General features: G+C 35.9%; 1 protein-coding gene across 1 annotated transcript in view; it reads right to left on the minus strand.

Moving 5' to 3' along the window:
- Positions 1 to 10,199: 10,199 nt before the first annotated feature.
- ERBB4 (erb-b2 receptor tyrosine kinase 4) overlaps positions 10,200 to 14,588 on the minus strand; it is a 925,368-nt gene continuing 920,979 nt past the window's right edge. Inside the window, exon 29 of the mRNA XM_081095735.1 lies at positions 10,200 to 12,560. Within this exon, the coding sequence (XP_080951861.1) occupies positions 12,115 to 12,560 (446 nt within the window). The 3' untranslated portion in view covers positions 10,200 to 12,114. The remainder of the gene's footprint in view (positions 12,561 to 14,588) is intronic.

The following is a 14,588-nucleotide window of genomic DNA, read 5'->3' on the forward strand; positions in this document are numbered from 1 at the left end:
CTAGTTTTAACCAATGAACTATGAGCTGAAGGGATATGTCGTTTCTGGGCTGTGGCAGTAAAAAGTCCTTGTTCGAACCCCCTAACACTTGTTTCTCCGTTTTAGCAATCACAGAGGTAACCTGTTGAGATAGATGAGAAACAAGATAAAGGTAGTGTGGTCTCCTAGGGCATCATTTGAGATAAAGCAGTTTGACACACCACTGAAGTTAGCTTTTAAATGTTAAGCCAATGATATTTCCCAGTTATTTATCATGGCTACAGAATTTTGTAAATGTTTACCAATATAGGCCTCCAGAATTAAAAGTAACCCTCAATAGGAAAGGATGGAATATATTTTGAATTAATTCTGAAATTTTTTAAATTGGTCACTTTATGTTTCCTACTTCTAGATAAAATGGAAATTTAGGAAAGACACTAAGGAAATTAAATTTATTGCATAACTGAGTTTAAATGTATGAGGAAAAACCACACTTGTTACACCATTATTAATATTATAGATATATACAGTTTTCTCTTGAAAAAATAGGCTCTTAGGAATGCGAACCCCCATGAGATTGAAAATTTGTGTATAAATTTTGACTGCCCCCTCCAAAAAAACAAAAAAAAAACCCAAAACACAACTTAACTTGTCTCTTGGTATCCATGTGGGATTGGTTCAGGACCTCTTGAGGATACCAAAATTTGCAATGCTCAAGTCCCCTGTATAGAGAGATCTAGATCAGTACATAGAGTTGATTCTCCACATCCTCAAATTCCCAACTGAATGTCTTAAACAGTAAAGTTATTTATTGGAAAAAAAATAGTGTAAAAGTATTTTGATATCCCGTGGCTTTATGACCCAGTGATGCCACTTTTTGTGTGGCTTTGGACAAGCTTCTTCTCTTTTTTTTAATCTTTCTAATATTTTACTTTTCTCATTTACTAAAAGAGAAAACTAATGTAACTTATAAGATTGTGGCAAACATTAAACTGAGATAATGTGCATAAAGTTCTTAAAAGAGGATCAGACATATAGTGAGTCTTTAATCAATATCTATTATTATTTTAATGTGGTTATTATTGCAATGGCTGGAAATCCACACAAATATAAAAATTTTGCATAAAGTCAAGATGATCCAATAAATCCCTGAAATACATGGAAGACAATGACATAAGAAGGTATTTAAAGTAACTGGAATGAAAAATTAAGGCTTTATCTTCAAGATATTGTAGGCTATGTTTATGCCTCTTGCAATGGGAACTGGTGGGCAGCTAACAAAATATGTCTTTAAGGATTGGAATCTTTATTTTACTGTTCTAAAAGAGGTCGAAAACATGGATTATATTATTTTGTAGAACAGTCTACTCATCTTGGAATTATAAGTAAGTAGAAACAGGTTTGCAAGATGGGTATTTTTCTTTTAAAAATCTATGGGTAACTTGCAAGAGAAGGTATTTCAATATTCACCTGTCTCATGTGTACCATTTGGTTTACAATCTCCTGATTGCTATCTTGTAGTGAATTGTTCTGTTTATAGCTCTAAAATTGCTATCTGGGTGACAGTCTTCTGTTTCTAATCTTAAGATGGTTGTCTAGTGGCTTTGATCCCCATGGCTCATCATGCAGCCTGATAATACTGTGAAGGGAACTACAATTAGCTAACCATGCACCTGCTCAGTTTAGAATTTTATGAGTGTAACTTGTAATATGATTGACATCTTGGGGCTTGTAATCATTTAAAATAGAAATTCTGTATGAAACTCTGAAACATATAAATATGTGTAAATATTTTGTGTAACATATTCTCTCTCTCTTTATAATATATAAACCTTTCCAAAGGGCTTAAAAATTTAAACAATTGTGAATTCAGAAATCTTAGAAGAGAATAGTTCAAATTTTTACATTCATTTTAGTTTTTAACAATCTATTCTATTGTATACCTCACAGCTTCTTTATAATCTTTTCCCTCTTATCATCATTTTAATTGAATTTTGGATATTGTCTTGGAATCATATTATTTTATTTAAGTATTTCCAAAGTTCTATCCTGTAGTCGTTTATCATGTAATAAACTCTAGAAATTTATCAACTTATTTATAATTTAAGTACTTCATGAGAGGTTTGACTTCTGTTATCAATAATGTATTTAAAACATTGCTAGAGATAAGCATATTGGTATGCCATAGTCTCTGATATATGTAGGGGCCAGGTAGTTCCTTTACAGAACAGATTTGTAAGACCCTGAGAAAAGGACACAACCAGTAGACCATATAATAATTTTATAGAGAGGAGGGAGGGAAAAAGTGGAAAGAAGAGAGAGAGAGAGACATGAAAGAGACACATTGATTAGTTTCCTCCTGCACACACCTGACTGGGGCTGGGATCGGACCTGCAACCCAGGTAGTGCCCTTGATTGGAAATCTAACCCAAAATTCTTCGGTGTCAGGCTGATGCTCTAACCACTGAGTTACATAAGCCAGGGCTCTACATAATTATTTTAAAAATATTTTTACTTGTGTTATGTTAAATTTTTCTTTTTTGAATGAAATAAACCCGATTTTTCATCATAAATGAGTTGCTTTTGGGTACTTCGAGGAGGTGATCTGAAGTTTTCAGTAGTATCAGAAGAACATTTATAAAGGGTCTAATGAAGACCACTGGTACTTTTAAAATAAGTCAGTGTGTTAGCATAAAATATGCTTCTATCAGAGTAAAGTTCTTTTTTTAGCAGAGAGATAAAGAGAAGTGTTAACTAATTAGAGGAAAAAGATTTTTCTTCATCAGAAGATAAAGCTTTGAGGGTGAGTACCACCTCTTGGTAATGGTCACATAACTCTAGATTTGTCTTATTTTTCTTATCTGGATGACTAGGATTATTCCAACAAAAATTGTATATTAAGTCAAATGAACCAACATAGGCAGAATAAGTTTATACATGGTAAAGCGGTATTAATTAGTGAGTGCTACAACTGCTACAAACTAACATGGTGCTATTGGAAATATCAACTGTGCCTTAAAGCATTAGAAACACAAGTTGTTACTTCCTCTTTCTCAATTTATCCATGGCTTAAAATACAGAGCACCCGACATTTGTTACTGTGAACCCTAAGGAATGACTATGATCGCAAAAATATGGGCCTAAACATCTAAGGGAGAGAATGTGTGCACGTCCATGCACATAGCAGGCGGTGTGATCAGCAGGATCTTCAAGACCCATACCTGAACAAATTGGAATAAGAGAACTTACTCCACTATATTGCTGAAAAACATTTCCTATCCACTGACTCAGTTGACATCATAATATAATCAAATAACTATAGCAGCTTTGAACAGTAATACAATCCTGAATGAGGAGTTATTGAAATGTGAAAGTTCTTACAGTGTGGAAGTATGAAGGAGTGAGAAACAATCCTATAAAATAAAGAGCTAATATGCAAATGGTTGTCATGCCCTTGTGCCCTCACGCCGGGGCTGCGGGACCTGAGGCCACATCCCCCGCCCCAGCGCCGGGGTCAGGGGACCTGAGGCTGCATCAGGGGACCTGAGGCCACACCCCCAGCCCTGCGGGGCTTGACGGGGGTGGGGCCGGTCAGATCTGATCTCACGCAATTTTGAGGCATGTGAGATGGGGACTTGACTCAGGGTCTTGAGGTGCACCCCAGACTCTGACAGGAGGGAGATTTTCATATACATTTTATTAATTTTCTTTCATCTCTGACATTTCAATTATAGAGAAAGGGCAAATAGAAATATTAAAATATTTCCTCTAATTAATTCCCTTTTAATGTGCACAAATTTCGTGCACTGGGCCACTAGTATTAAAAATAAGAAAATTGGAATTAGAGAGTGTTGAGAGATCTTGTTCATGTCAACAATGTCTCTGAAATCACTCCCACACATGTCTGTGGGCTTGTCTCATGTCACCAGTCACCAGTTACCAAATAGTGACAGAATCATAGACATAGAGCAGGTTGACAGCTCAAGAGGGTGTGAGGGAGGGCTGAGGGGTGGAGGGATTAAGCAAAAAGAAAAAAATAAATAAATCATGGACAGGGACAACAGTGTGGTGCTTGTGGGCGTGGAGAGGTAAGGGTGGGTAGAGGAAGATATAAGGGGGATATATGGTGATAAAAAATAAATTAATTATTTTTAAATTTAATAAAATAAAATAGAGGCTTAACCCTGAAAAAATAAAAAATAAAAGTATTAATGGTTTTTGGATACAACCTACCCAATATTCGTTTATTTTAATTTCCAGAGAAACAAACCAACCACAGTTAATGAAGCATAGTCTGTCCAGATAATTAGGCTATGAACATCAGTAGGCACTTGCGCTAGGTGGTAAAAACATATGGAATGTATCACATTTCAAACAACCACAGGGTTCCTAGGAATAATTAATGAGATTCATAACTATGAACAAAAATAAGCTCATTACACATCTTCATATTATTAAATCAAGAACAAATCTTCCTCTCCCCAATTGGTTTTTCTTAGAACAAATTTCTGACACAGAAGAGAAAATTTGTTTCATATTTTATTGAATTTCATTTATATTAAATTAAAAATATATTTCTGACAGATTCATGTAACAAAAAAGCAGAACAGTTTTCAAATTGTTCAGCTGGGATGATCAGTACGGAATGAGGCAAAGCAGGTCGCATTCTATAATTGCCTTGTACAGGTACAATTCTTTCCCAAGAGCCAAGAGAGGATCCTTGAGAACTAACTGAAAAGCCTAATTACAGAAATTTAAAAGACAGTGTCTCTTATTTGCAAATAACAACAGAAGTAGGGGGAAGGGGAAAAAGAAGGGGTGAAGGGTTACAGAAGAAAAAAGATTAAGGAAATTATACTAAAAATATACCTAACATTAAAAAAGTTAGTATGAGTTAAGTGCATAATCCTTCATAGATAAAATAGAAAAAAATCAAAATAACATTTTACAACACACAATTGTCATATCCTATTGTGTAAGCGAGTGCAGAGGTTGAACATGTCACAATAGTGCTGAACACAGAATCACAAGTAATGTCAAAATTATAACTTCCAACCAAAAAAGAAACAATCACAAGCCGATTACTTATATACAAATCAACCCTAAAGACAATTATGTTCCAAATAAAGATGTCCACAAACGAAAATCAAAGCAACATTATCCTTATTTACAAATGCAACTAGCCATGTCTTTAACAAGCTATAAAAATACTATTCACATTTTCAAACATACAGTAGTATTTTTTATTTCAAAAGGCAGCTAACTTTGAACACTGGGGTTTAAATGAAACACTGATGGCTTACCAACTAGGTATTTTTGCACCTCTGTCCTTTGAAGGTACTTCATAAGAGAGAGGGCTTGTTTTCTCTTTACAAGTTAAGAACACAAGGAAACGAATACAAACGTATAAAATACCTTAAGCCTCTGTCTTTTTGGTAGTGTCTCCCATTAACACCTGATCTTAGTAACTATTGTGATGCTTGTATGAGATGAGTGTCTGAAAGAAGATTTAACATGACATTTTTTTGTGCTATGAATTGTCTTACAGATTGGTCTCATTTTCATTCGATCTTGTTACAATGGTGCTCAAGAAAGACATGAACAACTAGTCATACCATGAGACAACGCAGTTTCGACGTGCAGCAATGCAAGTCCCTGGAGCTCACAACATGAGATGTAGACGCAACAGCCAGTGAGATGTGCATTCAAAGTTAGCTGCCCTTGGACAGCTGCTCAGTTTAGTAATCGACCCATTTAACAGCAGTACCAATTTATGCTACATATTTCAAAGTACCTTACTTTAAAAGAACAGCCCACATATCTACAATTAGAAAATAACTTTTGTAGTTGATTACTGTAGTAATCCCAAAAGGGTTCTTGGAGTGCTATGGTGCAGTCCCTTCACTCCCTCCTCCCAGCCCCTGAGAGATCCAGAAATATACAGGAAAATGACTTTCACGCGAGGGGAAAAGTACAACCCTTCATTAACTGAAAAATCTGCAAATGAGATGCAAAAACCAGGTTATGTCAATATATAGGATGTATGATTTGCTTTCCTTCAAAAGGCTACAGGCTGGGGCACACTTTACACATCAGGGATAAAAATAGCAGTAAAGGCAAAGTGGCTTGGACAAGTTAGACTATTGCCTACAGGTATGAAACTTTGTTTTCTTATATTTGTATATTTGTACAAATATAACCATGTCTCATGATATGGGTCAAACTCAGTAGAGTCTTGAAAGAAAAATGTCCTTAGAGAGCATAAGCAGAGAAAGAATGGCAACCTCGTGGACAACATGAATTTCCATTATAGTGAAACTGCACCCATTACATATTTCTTAGATGGATGAATGAAACCAATAAAAGATTATAGGGGATTCCCAAAGCTGAATAGCCTTTACCTTTTAGGATACTAAGACTCTTCATTTGCGGGGGAAAAAATACAGCAGCTATACAATATTTGTGACCAGGAATAAAATAAGATAAAGTAAATAAGTTAATGTGCTGGCAAAACTAACTTCTCAGTGATATGTAAGGTTTTCATGAAAAGATTAAATCTGAGACCTACCAAGGGCATGTGCCCCTATGTGAGTTTCAAGATTCATCACAGGGCTGACTCATCTCAAATCCTACAGAGAAGGACATAGTAAAGGAATCAATCTTCATGGAAAAACATGAAGAAAAAATTAATATCACAAAGTATGCTATGTGCAGTAATTTATTTGCACATAGTTCAAATAATGTCCAAATTGCTGGGACCTTTTATGAAAAAGTCAGGCATGTGAGAGAAGAGGCTAAGTCATTATTTCACAAAGCAGGGTGTGGGACCTCAGAGATCCACTATGGCTTAAGAGAGATACAGCATCGAGGGGACCACTCCAAACTAGAGTGGTGGAAAAGTGAAGACAATGGAGGTGGTTGTGCCAATGGGACAGGAAAGAGGATGGTATTTTCCTCTAAGGTCCAGAGAGAAATGAGCATTTCTATGATACCTACCAAGATAATCACTTATAAAACTGAGAGTTAAAGGGTATTTTCCAGGGAAAGCATGAGAACATCCATGAAATTGGGGCTTAGAGTCTTTTCAGCTCATGACCAGAGAAGCATTTTCTTCTGCCCCAAAAATCACCTGGCTGGGAAGAGGTGAGGCAGGGGTCCACAAAAGTGGCACACCCTACATTTTTGCAAAATCAGGGGGACTTGAACAGAGTGTCTAAATTTTCTACTTTATTTTATGGGGACTTTTCTGTTAATGAACGTAACAAAGCAGCCCGTGGCTTTAAAAGCCATTTGTCCACACAAAGAAAAGGTTTTCCTGACCCAACAAAGTGTCCACAACAGCTTCATGTGTGTAACTATAGAAACAACTGCTCTGCAAAGACATCTCTGGGATTAGAATATTGTATCAATTCTACCCAGAAATATAAAACCTGGCCCCACTGCAATATCTGTAATATTAAGGCCTCCTCTGATCTTGGCATTTTAAATGATACCCAGTCTATCTCTCTATTGCTATTCTTTCTCAAGCAAATGGCAATTAGAAGACATGAGTCTGCCTTTATGTGTCTACATGGGTACAAGGCTGTCCTTCAAAATCCCATATACACAAGGAGAGGCACAGCAGAAGTATCTGTCCATAGCATATACAGGAGTGAATTTATCAGATTTTTTTTTTTTTAACAACTAGCAGCCTACACACCTGGATTTCTTATTTGCTGTATTACAAATCATCAGTTTAATAATCTGAGTCCAAAATAATGGAGATACAGCAGTTTGGAATGCTGGTTTTAGCAATTCTTTATCAGAATACTGTTAACTAATTCCTGTTTGTTTTGGGAAACCAGAGGTATCAAGGAAAAAGAAAGGACATGTCACAAATTAAATGTTTTGTTTGCTCAGTCAATGGCACCACTCATTCTCTGTCTCTGCATAAGGTAATAGAATATTGACATTTTCCCGGACTTCATTGAGAGACCCCTCACTTCAAGTCATAACCAACATATTTGCCTGTTAAACTCTTCAAGGTGGTGCTCGCAAGACAAATTCTAAAAATTTCTCTTTACATTTAATACATTTTTAAAAGGTAAAGGAGTAAGAATATGAGGAGAAAAAAATAATTGTAGTTCTTTAAACAAATTTTCACAAGTGGAACCAGCTCTCTACATGCCTACTTTCAGATATACCTAACAAATAGCAATTTTAAAGGGTAAACTGATTTTTTACTTTGCAAAATCCAACCTACACTTTCATATCCTGCACTTTATTTTGTTACATTATAGTTTGTGGTTAATTTTCTAACTTAGTTTATTTAATAATATTAAAATCATTTAATGTCTGATAACTTAACTAAATCTACATCTTACAGCATTTTCATGGTCTGCCCAGTTATATACATGCTTTCATGATCTTTACCTTTTCTATTACCTTATGAACTACATACACTAGTTAAATAATCAACATTTATAGATGGATGAATAATTCAAGTTTTGAAATAAAGGTTAGATAGCTAGAAAAAACTTGTATTTACATCCTTCCCTGTCGGGCTTAAAGAATTAAATTTTTCTTTTCACTTTCGACACTTCAAGAAGCACACCCATAGTCCCACTAACTTCAGATAGCAGCTAACCCTCAGAGTCCTTTTAAGGGTCTGTCTGTGGCATTGGGATATTCCTGACCTTCATGCCATATCTTGCCTTTAGAAGCTATTAGCATACATAATAACACGTCTTAGAAGAATACCCTTTCTGCTTTGTGGTGCTGGGTCTACCCTGGTTTACAGAACATCTTTCCTCACTTAAGAAGTACTTCTTTAAACAACCTTTCCATTATGCCATTTTTCATACTTGAAAATAGGATTCCCTAAGGTAGGTATAAACTACAAAATTTGGTGATTTAAAAATATAGTTTGTGCAACTTTACTATTAATTTTCTTCAAATTGACTGAATTGATTCTGCATATTAGCACAGATACATCTAGCCTCAGGGACATGATATCCCAATGCACCTTTCAGGCTTTGATTGCCATTTGAACATTACGCTCCACTGGGTTGACCGAGTTATTCTTTGGAACAAATGGATTTTTTTTTCTCCATCTCATCCACTCTGAAATATGTTTTCTAAGGAGAACAAATATATAACAAAAGGGAAACCTTAAATCAACTGAAATCAAGTATGTATTACAAAAATCATTCAAAAGGAACAATAACGTGGAGCCCTCATGAAACATTTTGGATCACTGTAGATTATACTCACATCTATCTCCAGTTATTAGTGGAAGATTAACTGATGTCCAAGGGTCTCATGTTCTTAGGATGGAGGAGATTACATTCACTGGATACATTTCTATTACCTTAAGAGTAAAAAAAATACTGTTCTAGCCTTCTACAAAATAAACGATTGTGCTTTCCATATCACAATAAAAATATATGACTACTGTAAATCAAAAGAAAAAAACTCAAGTTCCAGTATCCAACAAGGGTGCTGTCAATGCTGAGTTGGTACAGATTTATCCAGAATTTGGAGGCTTATATTTAAATTTTCATAAGTACTGATGTGAGGTCCTCTTTTCCCGGAGACTCCTCTGAATGGGTGAGAGTGCTCTAAGCTGTCATGCTGTGGTGCCTGAATTATTCTTGGGAAATTTGTGGTTGAACTTTATTAGAAAATATCTCAGAAACCCCTTCCTTGCTTTTCATCGCTCTTTTAGCTTACCTCCTTTTCAAAACGTAGAACGAAACTGATCCCAATGCCTCCAAGGTTCTTAGCCAAAGACCAACATTGACTGCTGATTTAATGGTCAAGTTAGATCCAGGCAGGCCCATAGGCCAGTGATGCAACATACTTCTAGACCGGTTTGTGCTTAGATGATAGCATTGAAACTATCCTATTTGTATATTTTAGTAACTTGTAGGATCTTTCATTTGTGTCTCAAATGAGTTCACTAGAGATCGTTTCACTAACAGCTGATTTTATGATGACTACTCACAAAAAGTTCATGCAATCTTATTCTTTAAATTTATGAAGAAATTCAAGTGTCATCCCAAATAAATCTAGACTAAAATGTTTAAGTTAGGAATAATATTACATTTATCTCAGTATTTCCCACATAACACAGTGCTTTTAATAGACTCTAAATAAATATTAATTGAAAAAATAAGTTGAAGGTATTAATGGATTTATATTTTCAAAACAAGCAGAAACCTAGATTTTTTTTTTCTTTTGCATTCTCCCCTCCAAATTCTCTGTTTTACCATTTGGAGATTTTTAGTCTAATTGCTTCTTATAATAGAGTCAAATTTGATCCCACTATGTCAACATTAGAAAAAAAAATTTAAATCCAAATGACCTGGGATGGATTTTCTTAGAAAAGAGAGACATATCCAATTCTCCTAATAACTGATCTGAGGTTCCCTTTTTCTGGAGACTCATTCCTACCATTTGTTCCCATTAATCATATTAACTCAGCAGGTATTCTCTTGAAACAATACATAATAAAGATGGTCCTATTACTAGGATGCTGTGTTTGAGGAAAGGAGTTATTATATAAAGTATCAAAAGATTAGTATGTGGGATATTAAAATAATTACATGAGAATATTTTTCAGGTTTATTTACAATTTTTGCCCCAAGGATCTATCTATAAGCTGTGAATGCTTGTATTTCTTTTTTTGTTATACCAATTTATGTGCAAAGAGTTACCTTCCCTTATTATAAATAGAGTCTCATACTAGAAATTCCATAGAATTCAAGCCCATCATTACTTGCATTTCTTAATATTCAGTATACAAACTGGACAACTTTCCTTGCGTAGCAAATGTGATATCACATGTAGATAACGTGCTGTCCCTGTCATCATAATCCCTGGGTACTGTTCCAAAGTCCTAATTTGCTTGGTTTGGTAATTCCATAGTCTTTCTTTCTTTAAGCACTTTTTTAAAAATGTGCTTAAATTAGCTATTTTGCTGGTTGCTTCCATATTGCTTCATTCAAAATCCAAAATGGAGTTCAGAAAGAGAACAAATAAAATGATAGTTTAAGTGCAAACTACATTTCTGAGTATCTTCCAGGTAGACATACCCAATCCAGTGTGTTTCTTCCAGTTCAATGGATTCCCATTGGATCACCCCTGAAAATATCAGTAGTTTTCATGAACCACACAGAACTGTCTCTTAGTTTCCCTTCTTTTTAAAAAATTACCAACTGCCTATCAAGTACTGTCATTTATGGAGGAGAAGAAAACATTGAAGGATGAAAATGAATGGGGGTGGTACATGTTCAATAGTGTAAACTCAAAAAAAAAGTGAGATTTGATGCTATATTTGACTAACATCTTGGCCTCCCTTTCTAATTTTAAAGACAATATATTTTAAATAGTGGCCATTCCACTTCCTTTATAGAATTTTGATAATTTATAGCAATGCATAAAAAATCTTTGCAATTAGAAATTAAAGCCAAAAATAGGGGAGAAAGTAGTAACATGAAGGACTGGAGCAAAGCAAAAACAAAAAGGAAAATAAAATAATAAAAAACACACACAAGAAAGCCCTCCCAACAAGATTACTAGTTATAACTCTGATGCAGATTCAGAAATGAAAGCTGAGTTAGCCACTCTTGCTTGTCAGGATAGAAACAGTGGGAGAAAGAAATTTGGATTCTCCATCTGTTATATTACATATTATAGAAAAGGTTATCTTTTACTTATTCTAATGTAAAGGTTATTAGGGCTTTCAGGGATGCTGAAACTGTACATATCAGTTCCTGTAGACAGGAACAGATAGCATGGGTCTTTCAAGACTCCGCATTTAAAAAAAAGAAATAGAAAGAAATTTGAAAAAAGAAAACGTTTGAAAACTTGTTTGACAGCAGGCAGTATTGCCTTGCCTTTGCTGGTTCTGTCGCCTGACCAACCCATGCAGAGAAATGAAGAAACAGTGTGGTTTTTCCTGTCTTTCTCTTTCAGTCCTTCCTTCTAATGTTCAAGTTAGATAAGCACATCACTATCATTGCATCTCGACAGCTTCCCCTGGGAAGTTTCAGAACTACTGGCCTTGGGAGTAGAAGGGAGGCCTTAAGAGAAAGAGAGGCGGCAGGGAAATCGGAGCGGGCATGTCTGTCCACCTTCAAACCAGGGTTGAGTTTACACCACAGTATTCCGGTGTCTGTAGGGTGGAGGAGGCAGCACAGTGCCTGGCTTCAACGAGAACTCAGAGAGGTATTCGGGATTCTCCGCCACGATCGGCCGGATCCGTCCATTCTGTTTATAAAAATATTTTGTGCTGTACTCCTGCAGGTAGTCTGGGTGCTGCAGGGTGCTCCGAGGGGGCAGGCTGTGGTTCCAGTAGTCAGGGTTGTCGAACGCTCTCTTGGCCTTCTCCGGCACAGACAGTACGGTGTTCTTCAGGTACTCGGCGTTCCCCAGCGTGTTGGCAAAGGTGTTGAGGTACAGTGGCTCATTCACATACTCATCCTCTGCCTTGGGGGGACCAGTGGAAGCATTGTGGTATTCGGGATTATCCAAAGCCTGAAGGTCTCCGTTTTTTCTCCGAGAGACAAACGGGTTCTCCTCGACAGGGTTCAGATATTCTGACGGAATAGGAAAGCATCAGTTAACATCTGCTACCTGGGAAATGTTAATCAGAGCAAGTGTTAATACAGAACGGTTAGCTTCTTTGTTCGGAACAAGAAAGCCAGGGATTCTCACAAAACTCTTTTGTTGATTACTGCTGTCATTAAAAAAAAAGAAAAAGAAAAGAGTAAATGGGCCAAAAATGATAAGGACGAAAGAAGACGCCTGCAGGGCTGGTCCCAGTGTTTCTGTCGCCTAGATTGTTCTTTTTCCGTCTAAATGCATTCCTCTCTCCCACATATGGGGCCAGTTATCCAAACTTAGCTTGGAAGATGAGACAACCTCTAAGGGTTAAATAGCCTTTAAATACTGAGAAATCAGAATTTTTTAAAGGATATTGAAAAATAAAAATATCTAAGCTGAATTCTACTCCAAGATCAATAGACGAAGTGGAAGAATAGCATTTTTGGCAAGTGAGGTTTACTGTGGTGTCTGTATAGTAACACGGATTTGATTAGAGATGTTTTCCAGAAAGCTTTATCCATAGGAAAAGAAACATCTAAGAAGAAAAACTCAACTCCTAAAACAAACTTGGTAGACATCTAACATGCTTCTAAAGTGACTCGCTTGCCAATACCTATGCTCAACAATAAAGTATAACAATTTCCAGTGGCTAATGATAATCACAAAATAGCAAACCATTAGTTTGACTCATATAAAATACCACTATTATGTGGGTTGGAAATGATCCATTAGTGGCTATTTTGTGTGATTTAATCTAAAATAGGTACTGACCCAGAATTTTTTTTAAAAAATGCTGCTAATTAATGTTGCTCTCCTCAAGTTTAATTTCTCTATATTATGACTATATATATATATATATATATATATATATATATAGACATGTATCTGAATATACAGACATATTTTTGTCTTGTCTTTTATACACACACACAAAAAAAATGACACTTTAGCTATTCTTACTTTGCTGAGATGCCAACATTCTGAAATAAACTTTCTATCCCCCATACTTAGTTTGACATGTAGAGAAAAAAATTTCATCAACTCAGGGTTATTTTCCCCTGGATATAGGTCTATGGATGCACTTAAGTATTTAGCATGGTAATGAATATCTCATCATCATATACTACATGAATTACAGTTCAGTAACGTACAAGATACTCTCATTTCATCCTGCAACAATCCTGTGAAAAAAGAGGTGCAAGCTGTATTTTTCCAGCTTTATAGGCAGAAAACAGAGATTCAATAATGTATGAAGGATCCAATTAGCAATGAACTAGACTTCAGACCTTCTAACTCCTCCTGAGTAATCATCTTGTTCTTCTGCACTGTTTTCATTATTGCCCCTATAGGAGTGGGGTGAACTTTACCTTTGATAAAATGTTTTAATTTGAAAGGGGCTCAAAGCTACTGTCATTTTAAGAAAAATATGTGTGTGTGTGTGTGTGTGTGTGTGTGTGTACTAATAGGCTATTTACAATGTGCATTTCACATTTTATAAAAGTGAATATAGCCAATATTACAGGACATAATGGGCCCTCATACAGAGTCTTAAAATACAGTTTGCTGTTGACACTGAAGATGCTGAGACAGGATCATCAGTTTTGAATAACAACCATCTATTTTCTTTTTGTGATGCTTTTCATGTAGAAGGAAAGAGGCTTTTTCAGAATGGAAATGTTGCTTGATTTGGGTGTTCAACATTTCCACCATAACACTGTATACTAGTCCCCCCTCATCCATGGGAGATACGTCCCAAGACCGCCCGTGGATGCCTGAAAGAGTGAATAGTACGGATGCAAGTGTGGATAGTACAAAACCCTATTTATACTGATTTTTACCTATAGATCCATAACTTCTCACTTACAGGAAGCACTTCATGGCTTTTCTTTGGCATCCAAATTGCCAGCCTTTCTACTCTTGCACTTTGTAGAAATTATTAAGTAAGTAAGGGATTACTTGAGCACCGTCACTGTGATACAGTTGATCCATGTGAAAACCTAGATGGCTACCAAGTGACCAAT

Source organism: Myotis nattereri, assembly GCF_964212035.1.
Source record: "Myotis nattereri genome assembly, chromosome: 7".
NCBI lineage: Eukaryota > Metazoa > Chordata > Mammalia > Chiroptera > Vespertilionidae > Myotis > Myotis nattereri.